Source organism: Branchiostoma floridae, chromosome 16 (genome assembly GCF_000003815.2).
Source record: "Branchiostoma floridae strain S238N-H82 chromosome 16, Bfl_VNyyK, whole genome shotgun sequence".
Taxonomy (NCBI): Eukaryota; Metazoa; Chordata; class Leptocardii; order Amphioxiformes; family Branchiostomatidae; genus Branchiostoma; species Branchiostoma floridae.
Genome location: NC_049994.1, coordinates 13,204,038 through 13,219,081, shown reverse-complemented (window position 1 = coordinate 13,219,081; position 15,044 = coordinate 13,204,038). Strand labels below are relative to the sequence as shown.

Sequence of the window (15,044 nt, the reverse complement as noted above, 5' to 3'; positions counted from 1 at the left end):
TATGGTTCTTCATTCAGACTTTTTATCTAAATAATCTCACATAATTTTTGTTGTTGAAGTCAATCGATTTTTCAATTAGCATTACTAAAATCGGGAAATCGCTGTTCTTTTGATTAACACAACAAAGAATCTACTATTCTTCATCAAGTCCCAAAGCAACAAAAATTGTTACTCAGATGACCTTATTTGCTGACATCGATATTGTGGTAATTGGAAGCATTGTTTGCCAGTTTGTACTTGCGCAATACATATTTCTATTGCTGAAACACATGTGTAACTCTTATAGTCTGTAAAAGACGTATAGAACACACTTAGAAGCAATGCCGCCCTTAACGCGTTAATTTTTGATGACGTCACGTACCCTCGTTCACCACCTGTTCTTCATCAATGGAGTTTGCGTGTCGTCTGATAGATCACGTGACTGCCATTCATAAAAAGGATTGACGTGTGATGTATGAAATATCATTATTAACTATTGTGGCCGACCTTTTATGATTTATTCCTGATATTCAGTCATCAATTACACTTCTGAACTCTATGTGTGGACTTGATACAAGGAGGGTCCCTAACAACTAACTGCGAAGTTCTGTATAACCATTGGATAGGTCGTAGGATGTAGCTTAACTTAAATTATACTGTTTCCGTTTTTGAAACGTGATAGGCAACATTTATCATAAAGCGAGATTTGTTAGATGGCAGAACATTGCAATAACAGAGCAAAGTTGAGAAAATTAGCTATATAGCGCTTGAAATTACGGCACAGAATTTTCACTACCTTGAGTAGAAAGTAAAGAGTCAGGCTACTCGTAAGACCATGATCTTACACCGACACATGTTTTGCTAAAATCCCAGCTTTTATTCAGAGGTATAAAGGCTAACAACTCATTCATCATTTCACAACGTGTCCCGGCCTAGATTGCTGATTGAGATACATAGCCTAATATCATAATTATACGTAATAGTATATGACAGTTAAGCAGCCACACCTGCATTCTAGTGGCTTCTTTGACACCTGTTTTACGGCGATACTCTAGTGCCATGTCAAATTAGTTTAACGGAAAGTAAATCTATCTATAATCAATGCTTTAGGGAATGGGTGGACCCAGATAACGTCACCTTACGACTGAAACCATTCCCGTAACGTCTACCCCTATTGTCAAAGATAAAACGCATATGTTACCAAAGTTAAAACATGATAGAGTGTTGGGTGTGTCCATTACTTTGTCGGTAAGAAAAGTGGGATAACACGACCTCTTCATACAAATGTTTTAAGAATCTCTGAGTATCCAAGTAAGCTATTTTACTAAGTGGACTGGCACGTCTTTTGAGTGGACGAAAACTGACTCCGAGGTTGTGCTCTCAAATAGTAAAATGGCCGTTACAGTCAACTACAATGTATGCACTGTATTCAAGGGAGAAATCAAGAATGTCACTCCATCGGTGCTTGCGTTAATGCGTCAAGAGGACTTTTCCACTCAAACTGACGTAGTTCGGTAACACCCATACCCTGTGGTTTTGCGGACATCTTTGTCTTCATTACTATCGACATTTTGTCCCATTTCTCTCAAAGACAAGGTAAGCGACACACCCAGCCCTTGAGACTCTGTTTGAACCTCGCCAGCGTCGGCCTTTTATCTTTGACAAAAGAGAAGACATTACGATAATGTTTTCAGTCGTTGTCTGGATCCACCCATTCCACAAAGCATTGTTGTAATAATGCTCTCTTTATTTCCCGTGAACGGTATTCGGCATGACGCTTTGAGGACACGATGCACGAAGATGAAAAGGCTTAGATAAGGTCTAGTTAGGGCTACATCTAAAGCACTTAAACACTGCAAATACCGTAGCCTATAGGCAATCTTACGAGATCAACCGCCGTAAGTTTGGATAACCCGTCCCTCTTTAACAGTTATGAGTCTGGGGATTCCACAGAGCTGAGATCACTGAGGAACATTTGAAAGATCCCTCCAAGGGAAACTCTGGGGCTGTCTAGGCAACCCCTACATGTGTTTGCACGGACCCTGACCTCATCGCTGTAGATATCTTTGTAGACACTGTATTTTTGACTACTTAGAATATAGTTTATCACTATCTTGTCAAATTCCATTTGTATTACCTTTCTCTCTGTCGGCAGGTGTAACCCTTTGTAACAGTAAAAGCCACATGCTAGTTGGGCAGCTCCGGCTTTACGTGCTGGACAAACCAATAAATTGAAAATATTTGAAAGATTTCTTGGTCTTCCAGTGAACGCTCAATGATCTCCTAGGTGTTCAATTCATCTCTCAACGATTTTCCATGATCTCTATGACCAGCAATTGTTAGTTGCTCATCGTCTGCCCACCGGTCTCCTGTGGGACCGTACGCGATGTTTCTAGGTGATGTAAAATGGCACGATGTCTGTCCATGATTGGAAAGCCTACTGCAGAACCATTAGTCTAACCAATATTTCAGCACCCCGGGCAAACACCATCTGGAACTGGTGGAGCTCTGCATGTTGTTGCCAACACTGAATTTCCTGCTCGTGGTAGGAGTAATCTTTATATTCAATTGCTCAAAATCTATGAGAGCATTTCTGCGCCCCAAACACCATCTGGAACTGTTGGAAAACTGAAGGCTGTTGCCAACTACGAATTTCCTGCTCGTGGTTGGAGTAATTTTTATATGCATCGCTCAAAATCTATGTGAGCATTTCTTCACCCCGGACAAAACACCATCTGGAACCATCGAAAACTTAAGGTTGTGCCAACAGCAAATTTCCTGCTCGTGGTAGCAATAACTTTTGCATGCATCACTCAAACCCTGAGAGCATTTCTGCTCATAGTATGTGGAATAGATCCAACAATTGGAACATTCAATAACCTGTAAACGATCTCTATATCGAGAGGACCACTCTTAACTAGGTGGTATCAACCGATTGGGATAGGACGAACTATAAGTTGCTTCAAACACCATCTGTGTTGGTAGAATCTATTTTGAAGACAGATTCTGTAATTTCTAACACAATTTTATGTACATCAGTTTCATTTGTGCTGGACACTACAGTTACAATCTGTCATAATAAAAAGCATGCTGTACACCCTGGATGCTTCCAACTACAGGTGGCATAGAAGAATGTTTAACTTAAAAAGATTCAGCAAGTCCTACAATTGATTGTTTGGAATAGCCTCAAAAGCAGGCGTCATGACATCACTCTTTTGGCTTCTCATATGCATTGCTATTTTGTGATTGACAGATTGTGATAGGTAGCAGTTTTCAAACAACTGCCAAAAATGTAGCCAAGTCACAAAGCCTGCTATGGGGGCTATTATGGCATGTGATCTATGAAGGGAATTAAAATAACCCTTACTGCAGCACAATCCATCAACAGATGCACTATAGGAATATTACATCGACACATAAATTCTTTATTGCTGAAATAAATCTATTCCATTTAATCTATGAAATGGAAAAACTAATTTTTGGTCAGACCACTAATTGGAGACATCAGTTATCTAGGGGTATTCTGGGGACACTCTGGCCCTCTGATAATTACATAGCACAACTGTTCCAGTTTTTACTCATAAGTAATCATCGTAAGAAGAAGGTGTCAAAGTCTATGCATATAAAATAGCCTATCAATGTGCATGTGTCACTTGAAATTGAAAACAGAAATACCATTAATGTGGCAAATGATGTCTTCAACAAGGCAGAATACATTCCCAAACCATTTAATTCTTGTACTCAAATTCTATTCTATTCTTGGAATGGGCAATCTTGTCTGACCCTCGTTTGACTGGGAATGATCAGACAACAAACAAGATAGTGTGTGTGTGCGCGTGAGTGAGTGAGCGACATTGCTTGCTGCTTGCACTCTATAATGTTTTTAAAGGAAGAAAAGCAAGTACCAAAGAACAGTATGTTGAAAATGAATGGCTTATAAGGAGTTTGAAAGAGTGTATGCTGCAAGGCAAAAGATATTCATTTGTGATGATGGTAGAACTTATGAAGCTTTCTTTCATCAGCAGCCATGCTAAACAAGATGCTAAACAAGATGTGCCAGTGGCAACACTTTGGTTGACATACTAATTCCTTTGGAGCCTCTCATTCTAATTATGGTGAAAATGTTAACTATCCTTATGGAAACAGATTTCCATGCTTGCGACCTTGGTTGATTTCCTTGTTTTATTTTCATGAAGGCATAACATTTATAAGAATGTCATTGGGTTTCTAATGATGTGCAATCTAATCATATCACTCTAAATTTCTTACTTCATTACTTATCAGGCATCTTTTGTGCAGTATTTCAACTACCAATGATATTTTAATCAGTTGATATCATACCACAACTGCATGCACTGTTAGGTCATCAGAGCCCAGACAGTTCAGTTCATTTCAGCCTCAGAGAGGTGACAACACGATCTCCAGAAGTTCCTGTCCATCGTGACAGAGCGGAGTTCATCATCCTGAAGTCCTGCATCTTCTTCAGTTATCCTCTCAGGTGTCTTAGAAGGACAACCATGCCTTTGACTCTCATCTGGTTTCCAAAGAAGAACCTGTCCAGCCATTTCTGAACAGTATTTCTTTTAAATTGAGAGTTCTTCTGGGGAGTTTGATGGAGTCTGTACTACTAAGCATCGCTGAATTGAATTTTTCACAAATATATCTTAAATCTGTTAATCTTTCAAAGTGTGTCTTAAGGAGTTCATTTTCAAGTTTCTTAAATCAACAATTACATGTGAAGTGCATAGAACGAGAATAGGTAGAACCGAACTTGTGTGTTTTTTCAAAAACAATTATTGTAATAATTTTGCTACCTAGAAAAGAGCTCCTTTCTTTTTCTTCTTGGCCTGTTTCCTCTGTGCCTCCTCCTGTAGTCTTTTCTGTAGGGCCTCTCGTCTCATCAGTTCTACATCCTAATGATAAACAAACAAACAGACAAAAACAAAAAATTTAATAAAACATATATAATGCAAGCAATGTTTGGTCATTTCAGGAGCTACACTCAAAATAGACAAGGAAGAGATATGTCATACGATCAAACCCTCGCCAGGTCTTGCCGCCATGGCAGGCTTCCAAACTTTAGGCCGTTTTCGACTCAAAATACACAGCACAAGCAACCCAGTTAAAAAAGAAATGGTCATCAAAAATTTATTATGAGCTGAAAAAATGGCCAAGAGAGCCTGCTATGGAGGCAAGGCCAGGTCATACCAAAAACTTTTAAAATGGTAGGTATGGCTTACTCTGCAAAAGCACTCATTGCTAAGGAGAAAAACATGGGAGTTGAACATACACCACTACCAGTGGACTGGCCAACTGTGTGGCCCCAGGGCTATATGAAATAGAAATCTGGGCTGCCATATACACCAAAAAGTGCGGGATTAAATCCAACTTTAACCAACCATTTGAGACTTTTGTCTAGTATTGGCTGATGATGAACTAGTTCTGGGGGTTCAAAAATTACATAATTCTGTCGGAAACTGCACATCAACACCTGGAGCAGTAATATGCTATTCACACCTGTAAGAGTGATGTATGATAGTGGGTTCCTGCTGTGGTTAAATATTGATGGGACTGTCCCTTTATTAAACGGCCATGTCCAGTGCCACTCATGGTATGTATTATTCATTCAGCAGAGTATCTTCTGGAATCCTGATCGAAGGTTGTTGACAGTACTTAACTTTATCTAAACGAGAATCATTCATATCCATAAAAAAAGTACACAAATAACTTTTAAAAGTAAGAGGTTAATTGCACGAGCATTCAAGTCTGTGAAATTTGATGTCGATGGACTGTTAACAGCACTTAATAACTTGATTTAAATGAGAATCACACTCACTCACACAGTCACACTAACTCAATAATCCAGGAGAAAAGTAGAAGCTTAGAATATCATATATTATTTACATTACAAAATACACAAATATCAGAAGGCATTAAACATAGTAACAATCTCATCACAATTGTTGCATTCAAGTGTGTGAAATTTTATGGGCAAGAACAGATTATGATGATGCTAGTCTAATTCAAATTCAGGGGACAAAGTTGCACAAATGAAGACAAGATCTAACATGCTGGTTATTTCCCTAGTCACAATACAGAGTGCACTCTAGACCTACAAACTGGCTTGGTTTTAAGCTCGTTATTTCCTGTAAATTTTTAATGATTTGTCCCAAGAAAAGTTTTTTCTAGAGTTCGAAAAAATCACAAAAATGTTACAAAGGCTGACATGTCTCATATGCATCCAGAGAAAAATGTTAATAGCTCCTGTCAGTTCATGATAATACCAGGAAATAATATCTACAAAAAACTGTCTGTCATCCACTAGAGATGATAGGTGTGATGATGGATGATTCCATTGTCACCTTAGGGGGACCACCTGTGGGGGGACACCTGCAACAGCACAATAGGCCTGGACAGGTGAGACCAAGGTCTAAATCTTTAAACACCCAGCTTTTGCCACAGGTGTTCTCTATGGTAACCTAGCCTGTGCAGCAATTCCATGCCTGGATTAACACATGTATTTTGGGGGTAGACTCAGGACCTTGTGAACAGGACTTTAGTGTGTCAGACTGATGCTCATGGCAGAAGAAAAGCGGATTCTGAGAAAAGGTGCTCAGGTATCCAGGAGTCAGGACATGAATCAGCTTGAAAGATGATTCAAGTTGCTCAGCGGGGGGCCTAGTTGCATTTTTTGTGCATGCAAATCCACAAAGCTGATGCTAAGTGAGTTATGCAATGCTCAGGGGTCATACACCTATCAGAGAAGCTTGATGGTGACAAGAAAGAAGCGATTTCATACGTTTTCTCATTCTCTCTAAACATTTGTTTATGTTGGTCGGGTAACAGAAGTTGCAGAAAAAAAACCCAGACCATAGCATGGCAAGAGCAAAAGATATAAAAATGCAACTTCTGCTGTAGTTCCAAGGAAAGCTGCTAGAAGGCCCACAAAAGACTGGCATCTTCAGGATTTTAACACCTAACTATCAATACCAAATATCACAATCCAGTCATGGCAGATAAATCAAAGTCAAACCTGTATCCACATACAAACATACCAGTCCTACAGTCATCCATTTAAACTAAAACCTCATTCATAGAGTTAATAAGCACAAATTTTTGACTTGGGAAGAATGACTCCCTCTGCATCCCCCCAGCCCCAGGATCTAATGGACTAGTCCACATCCAGCCATGGTCCCTGCAACTGACCTCCTTTGAGACAATGTTCCCATCTTAACTGGTCCTCAAGATGTCAAGAACACTTGACTTGGTCACTTTGCTAAGATAACTGACCCTTAAGATGTTAGTACAGTAGCAGCTCAAGAATACAGGTTCAGGTGACTGCTCTACTTCAAGTAGATTGTCTTCTGAAAATTATTTTCAGCTGAACATTGATGTTCTATTACACTGACTGGAATCAGTACAGTAGAGATATCCTCACTGTGTCATTCATGAAGCTGGTGCATTGTGATGAAAGGTGGTTATACTGGCCAGACAGATACAGGTAGAAGATAGCCTGAAAGAATTCTGGGGTTAAGTGCAAGGGTTAGATGAGGTTGTTCGTTGTAATGGCACGGCCATGTTAGTGACAGAACCAATTGCTGTCATGGATCTAAGGCAGGATTTTACAGGAAACGTGCATAACTATACCAAGAATGACCTCTGAAGTACTGGTATTTGTATGTGGGAAATCTGTGTATATGAAAATTACAATACTAGTAGTATGGTGTTCACTAGGTCATTGACCCTTCGGTTCAGCCCACTTGTTCCCACCATGCTTTACCCCTATCCCTAGGTACTTGTAAACATAATTATCTCGACTTGTGGCAGTCATTAGCAAATTCAGGTTAGTTGAAATTGTAAAATGAATGGAATGACATTTAAACTGTTCCATTTCTGTACTAATGTCAAAATTTCAATGAACCATTCTACTAGCCTTGTTCAACTTTCACTCATGGAAAGGGACTTTTCAAAGTCATTAGAAGCAAATTCCACAAACTAATTTTAGAAAAAAGTGAAAACAAAACACTTCAAGGAGGCTTAGATCACTAGCAGAAGACCTTCAAGAATCGCTCCTCCAAAACGTAAACTACCGTCTGTTTGTTTGTTCCCACAGGTTTTCCTTCAGTTTGAAATTATCTCGGTTTAAGTCTCGGCAGCCACGGCAAATATCCTAGGCCATTTGCTGAAACAACAAGGCATCATGGGATCACTGTTGCCATGGTAACATAGCAACTTCCCCTCCCACTGATCAAGGTGGACATTCATGGGTGCATCCTGCAAGGTTGCGGGGGACTGTCTCATAGATAATTAGTATTCCAAAAAGACAACGCTTCATTCTGGTGACAATCTTAAAATGGCAGGTAAAGATTAAAGGTTGGCTTTTTTGAGGCTGTACAATGGCCTAGTGGGTAGAGTGTTCGCCTTGCATTCAGTAGGTCGTGAGTTCGATCCCCGGCCGAGTCATACCAAAGACTTTAAAAATGGTACATGCTGCTTTCTCTGCCTAGCACTCAGCATTCGGGAAATAGTATGGAAGTTGAACACACGCCGCTACCAGTGGACTAGCCCTCTGCTCTGTAGTGATTGCGTTGTGTGGCCCAGCGCTAAGGAAACAGAGATGGGCGCCGCCCTATGTGCCATCAGGTGCGGAAAGGGTTTAACTTTTAACTTAACTTTTTTGAGGCTGCAGGGGTAGTGGATTCTTCTTCACTGTATCTAGCATGGGAATAGCATTGGAAGTTTCCACTGTTGACATTTTGAGTCAGAATGATAGCATATCATCAATATTGGCAGATAAAAATGATATCCGAAACCTATGGTAAAAGATTACAGTTGATAGTTATATAGAGAGTTGATAGTTATAATGCCTGATGAACAACTGTTGCTCTGCCTTTTTAGGTTCTTCTTACATTCTACTTTATTCAATGTGGTGCTACTGGTGCACCCAAAATATTTTTTGGTGCACCCAACTTTTTAGGTTGGGTGCAACAGTGCACCTTAACCCAAATATGAAGTTTGAGCCCTGACACAGGATAACATTCCTGCATGGACCTATGAAAACATTAACACTGGATATGTAACCATTCTGTTATCTGTTTGGGCTTATGATAACATAACCACTCACTGACAACTGTTGTCATCGACAAATGTTAAACACACTAGTGTTACTAACTTGGCACAGCAACTTTTTAGATGCTTTACAACCTTGCTTTCCCACGGGACATTAGCAAAACGGAAGACACAGCAGTTAACCGATGACAGGTGTGAGCTGACACGTGAAAGGTGTGCACAGTTTCACCTCACCTTGGAGACCTGTACAGGTGAGACAATGAGACAGGTACAGCTTCACCTGAAGTAGGAAAATGCCACTTGAGGAGTTGACAGGCATGGTGGCGTAACAATGGAGATCTTGCAATTTCAAGTATGTCTACGACAAACGGTGTGACGTATGTACAAATGTAAGTGCGGAGAGGTTTGTACCAGGAACAAGCAACAACACATTAAGTCTTGTTGTCCTTGCTTCTTGAAAATGACATTTCCCATTTCAGTATTTGTCTTCTTTGTTCTCTGGAAAGATTCAAGATCTCACTGTGAAAACGTACTAGTGCTTGCTTACTACCAAAAAAATCATAGCAAATATTTACTGATATAAAGTTAAAATTTCCTTCTCTTTCCTTTGGGTGAGAGGGAAGACAAAGTCACAACAAAGAAGTTTTCTGTAGACAGTGTGCTGTTTGGGCCATAATGTTTTAAACTCTCAGTGTTTTCTTTTCTGTAGGAATGAAACAAAATCTACATAGAAAATTCAACAGAGCACCTCCTCAGCAAATTGATATCTCCTCCCAATCAGGTCATTCATGTTGCATACCTGTCATGTGGTCAGGTCTGACCGAACAGGCCAGTGCTTATCAAACTTATCTTGTCCCACATCACACCGACGGCCGCACTACCGCAGGTAATTTTCCCCCTCCACATTAACCGGTGAGCGGACCTGAATGATCAGCTGTCGTCGTGGATTAACAAACATGATGTAATCATAGAGATGGTGATCTGTAAGAGCTGCATGTGTCTACAGTAGTGTGCAGTGGTCTGAGGATTGGTAGCCCGCTTTGGGTAGCTTTGGAAACACGTAGCTTCACTGCAGTTGCTTATATCACACTTGGTCACATCTAAACCATATGTATGTGACATGATTTTAAGCTATCTAATGCATGGGGAGACAACAGGTTCCATTCAGCAATAGTTTGGAGCAAAAAAAAGTTAGTTTTAAAATTTTATGCTACGTTTTTAAGAGTGATACTTGTACTCTCCTTTATTCTTTTTTCTCAATTTTGGATCACATTTATCTGCACTTATCTAAGGAACAACTCACAGTAAAAAGAAGCAATTCACAATCTGACATGTGATATGCATCATAATTGTCATTTCCCTTTGGGCTAAATCATTGCAAAAACGTCAGGTTATATGCTATGGAAATCAACCTAATGCGTCAAAAAGTTGCTTTACTTAATCTTATCAGCAGGAAGAAACTCAGACTCCACTGTCAACTATCCAGACTGAGAGTAATCAAACTTATCTTGAAAACTTAATCCCACAATAGCATCCAACTCATGTCATGGGGTTGGACTAAAATGTACCACACTGACACAAACATCTTTTCATCATCAAGTTGTCTATAGTTAGAATGGGTAATGTATGGGCGAACAAAGCCGGCCACTTAGGCCAGCGCTCATCAAACTTATCTTCACCTTAATCACGACAAGCGAGCAGCTTAATGCAGATCAATTTTCCCACCTAGATTACTCGGTCAGCGGCCCTGAATCTTCCGCTGTCAGCGAGGATTACTCAATACTGTTTAGTGCCACACCAATTTAACTCCTTAGTAGACTCACTTTATAAATACAATTAATGAACTGTCAAGTACTGGGGCAAAAAAAACACGTTGCTAAAATACTAAAAGTTGCTGCGGGGTGAAACTCCCTTCCACGGCAAACTACCTTTCATGGCAAGCTCCCTTTCCTGAAAAGAACCTTAGGCAATGTTGAAAGTTTCTAACCATTCTCCCCCCACAAGACAAAAGCCAGCCCCGCTAGAGTCTGCGAAGGAGGCTAGGATACATATTCTAAGAGTATCTGACAGCCACATAATATGATGATATTGGTATGGACTCTGGAGTAATCCGTACAATGTGCCAACAATTACTACACCTAAGGAAAATTGGAATAATCAGAAAATATGGGAGGTTTCAAGGAATCAATTGCGGTGCATGGATGACACAGCTTTTGTTGAAGTGTTGAAATGCAAAGTGACTGTTCAAATTAATCAATCTGGTTCATTTCAGTCAATTGTGCTCAAGCAAATCAGATAACATATGTACACAGCGTAACCGTGCTACTGTATGAAAGGTACTGACTCAGACAAAAATAGACGATGCTCAATAGAAACAACAGTGAATGACAACAAAGCAGCGGTGAAAACATGAGTGGTTTATCAGATGTTCTATCATTGCAGCACAGTTACTGAGGGGGAACGGACTGCAGGCAATTTGACGTTAAAAGGATGGAACTGAAACAGTCTGCAGCAGAGACAACCCTGTTAATTGACCATGAGGCGTATACACAGTGAGAGTTAATGCGCTGAACCACTCTTGCACTGAGTGCAGCATACAATCATACAATGATTGGTACCCAGTGTAACAAGCCAAAAACACACCCCGGACAGAATGTACTTGGGTACATGTTGACCATGGGTATATTCTAGACTGTTACACTGGTAGTACCGAATTGAATATACTGATGAAATTCCTGTATGGACACATGTCACAGGTATGCATTTTGAATACTAAAGGATAAAAGTCATGAAAAAGTCAATGAAATTCTCCTATTATTTTCATTGTTTGTGACCTCAATAAAACAAACTGATGCTATATCAATATGGCTAAGTACTGTTGTTGTTTTTCATTTCTCAAAATGTATGACAGTTGAATCTTTGAAGGAACAATGGTGTGGCAAATTGTAAGCCTGTGGATCTGACTACAAGCCCTTAACTTCCCCCAACCACTGAAACACTGCACTACTTTTGTTAAGACTATAGTTGCCAATTCTAACTTCTCAGTAAGACCCGTCAGTCTATAGCCTTTTACTCATTAATCCCTACTTGAGAACAAACTGCTCTTTTCAGCCCTCCTTGGAGAAGGCAGGACCTAAACAGAAGTGCCATTTTACTTGCCAAACACCCGGTGTATAAAGTGGGATCAGTGATGTACATCAGCGGTTTATCCACTATGTTTACCGTCCGCTGTGCGATCCATTTGCTGCACTGATAGACAAATATCCTCAAGACTTTTATAAATCCTGCCTCAGAATCTCCTTTCTAGATTGTACCAAGGCAACAACAATTAACTTGCTTGGTTCTAGGATTTCGAAAGGTCATGTTAAACTGATAGATTAACTTATCATGGAAGCTCATCTGCAGATGTGTTCTTGGTAGTAATCGACAAAGCTTTCTTTTTGTAATTTATATATCCTGAAGACTTTTATAAATCCTGCTTTTGGCATCTCCTTTCTAGATTGGCAACAACAATTCAGTTGGTCCATTCTAGGATTTGAAAAAAAAGACGCTGTTAAATTGTAAGATCAACATGAACCCAGAGCTTTAAGGAAATGTTTATAAACTGTTGGTGATTATCACATTCAAAACAAATTGTGCTCAATTTAAAGATTGGCATGAGAACAGAGTTACAGGGAAAATTCTGCAACATTTTCATAGAATGGAATAATTTACAGTTAGATCTAAGTATTCCTCTTGGCTAGTCTGTTTTTGTCTTGTCCTCTTGCTTAATTTTTTGACTGAAAACATCAAGTACTTTGCTGAGGTTGAATGAAAGTTAACTTCTTTCCATATCTAGCACACAAATACTTCCGGGGTTCAGACTAGTCCTAAGTAAATTCTGGAGTTGTAGTGAGTAAATCCTATTTTGTGCATCGGTAAATCTTAAAAAGCCCTGAAATTTGCTCAAGGGATTCACTGCAACTACTGACCTTTCTGTGTACAAAAGGTCAAATATGTAACTAGTAATCCTCTGTCTTTGGACAAAAATTGTTTTTAGAAATCATTACTACTTTCCTTACAAATGGGGAAAAGCCGTGAAGTATTTGGTTTCTTTTTGCAGGTTTGCCTGGAACTTTCTATAAGTTAGGTGGATATAGATTTTACATGTCATGTGGCGTCAGCCAGACATTGTGCTTACTACTGTCCCACTAATGCTAGAAAAGAAGTCTTTTTCATTGGATCTGTCAGGTCATGTTATCATCGACCAATGACGTCCTTGCCCTGTTCACTCGGGTTAGAGGAGTCACAGAATAGGTAACACAGGTACCAAGAGTCTATCCAAGGAGGTTAAAAAAATGTTAACCTCCTTGGTCTATCTTAGCAATGTCTTTTTTCTTCATGACTATGCTTAACTTATAAAAGATATTATCAAAAACACTATTTTCTGATTCCAAAGACTACCTGAGAACTAAGAAGAAGTGAATTGCTCTTCTTACCTTCTGTGATTTTTCAGGTGTTGAAACTGCCCCCCCTGCCTTCAGCGGTGACCCCGCAGGTCGTTTCCTAGGCGACACACTCGGTGACCTCTGCTCATCGACACGGGATGGTGACCCCTTGGTGGCTCCTGCTGCATGATGGGAAGTCATACCGCCAAGAAGACTTGAGTCCTCATCCGACACTAGAGAAATGGTGTTAAGAAATACAAATTTAAGGTGATGCAAGAAAACTGTCCAATCATTTTCTAAAACAACAGTCAGAGACGGTAGACTTGTACTGATACTGCCGTACAACTTAGCCTGGAGTTCAGCCTTGTTAGCTTTGGTCCGCTACTGAAGGTAACACTACCCTGGCAGGTTAACAGCCTTTTGGAGTGTAAGGCAACCAATTTGAAAGTAACAAGGCTGGACTCTGGGCTACTTGCAACGTTCCAGTCTGACAGACAGAGGATGTATGGCATAGTACTGGAATCACAGAAACACACACTCAAACAGACACACACATGCATGCAGACACACACATGCTCACACACACACACACACATACATAAACTCACGCACGCACGCACGCGCACACACACACACACACACACATACACACACACACACACACAGATCTAGACAAGCCCAATTACAATACTTCACACGCACCCTTGCGATAAAGACTAGTGAATACAACTGATGAAAGAGTGAGAGTTTTCTAAAAAGTTCCTCACCTTCCTCGTCCTCCTCCTCCTCCCTGTTGAACCATGCCTGGGTCAGCATCACTTCCCTGTACAGCTCCTGGTTCTCCCTGCTGAAGGCTTCCTGCCAACCCTGCCCCACCTGCTCATCAAATTCCTGGGTCCAACACAAGCAAGATGGAATAGGCTTGGATTATTCCATTGTTTGAAAACGAGGTTTTCTTATAACTTTTTGTGGTTTTATAGTTTTTTTATAGATGTATCGGCCTCCCTGCTGAAGGCCTCCTGCCAACCCTGACCCACCTGCTCATCAAATTCTTGGGTCCAAACAGGCAAAATGGAATAGGCTTGGATCATCCCACTGAATGAAAAAGGGGTTTTCTTATAACTTTTTGTAGTTTTAGTTTCCACCTTTCAGCAATCAACAAATATGGCTAAGGTCATAGACTGACTTGAGGCAACATTATAACTAAACCCAACTCATTCATTTAAAGGCAATTCTCTCCAACTTCATAAAAATTGGAGATTAACTTCTGCCATTCTGGACGTTTTGAATAACATCCATCACTCTTCTTTGTGTCAATACAAGTACATCTAACTGGAAAACCAGTTCAAAGTCAGTAACTCACATGGATCATATGCAAATTTGACTCAGATGTAAACCCAACACTGCTTAATACACTTCTTGACTACAACAACTCCTGTCCAGCCACTACTGTAACCAGAATTTCCTCTTTCCAAACAAATTCCTTGGGCATTCCACATGTAGAAGTAACAAAAAATGGAGTGGTTCTCCAAAGGCTACAGTTAGGCCCCTTCAGTCTAAGTGTCCACT

At 40.1% G+C, this 15,044-nt stretch overlaps 1 protein-coding gene across 1 annotated transcript in view; it reads right to left on the bottom strand.

Moving 5' to 3' along the window:
• Positions 1 to 3,383: 3,383 nt before the first annotated feature.
• LOC118403230 (non-homologous end-joining factor 1-like) overlaps positions 3,384 to 15,044 on the bottom strand; it is a 46,262-nt gene continuing 34,601 nt past the window's right edge. Inside the window, exons 5-7 of the mRNA XM_035801830.1 lie at positions 14,243 to 14,366; positions 13,527 to 13,708; positions 3,384 to 4,892 (exon numbers count right to left, since the gene is read on the bottom strand). Of these exons, the coding sequence (XP_035657723.1) occupies positions 4,794 to 4,892; positions 13,527 to 13,708; positions 14,243 to 14,366 (405 nt within the window). The 3' untranslated portion in view covers positions 3,384 to 4,793. The remainder of the gene's footprint in view (positions 4,893 to 13,526; positions 13,709 to 14,242; positions 14,367 to 15,044) is intronic.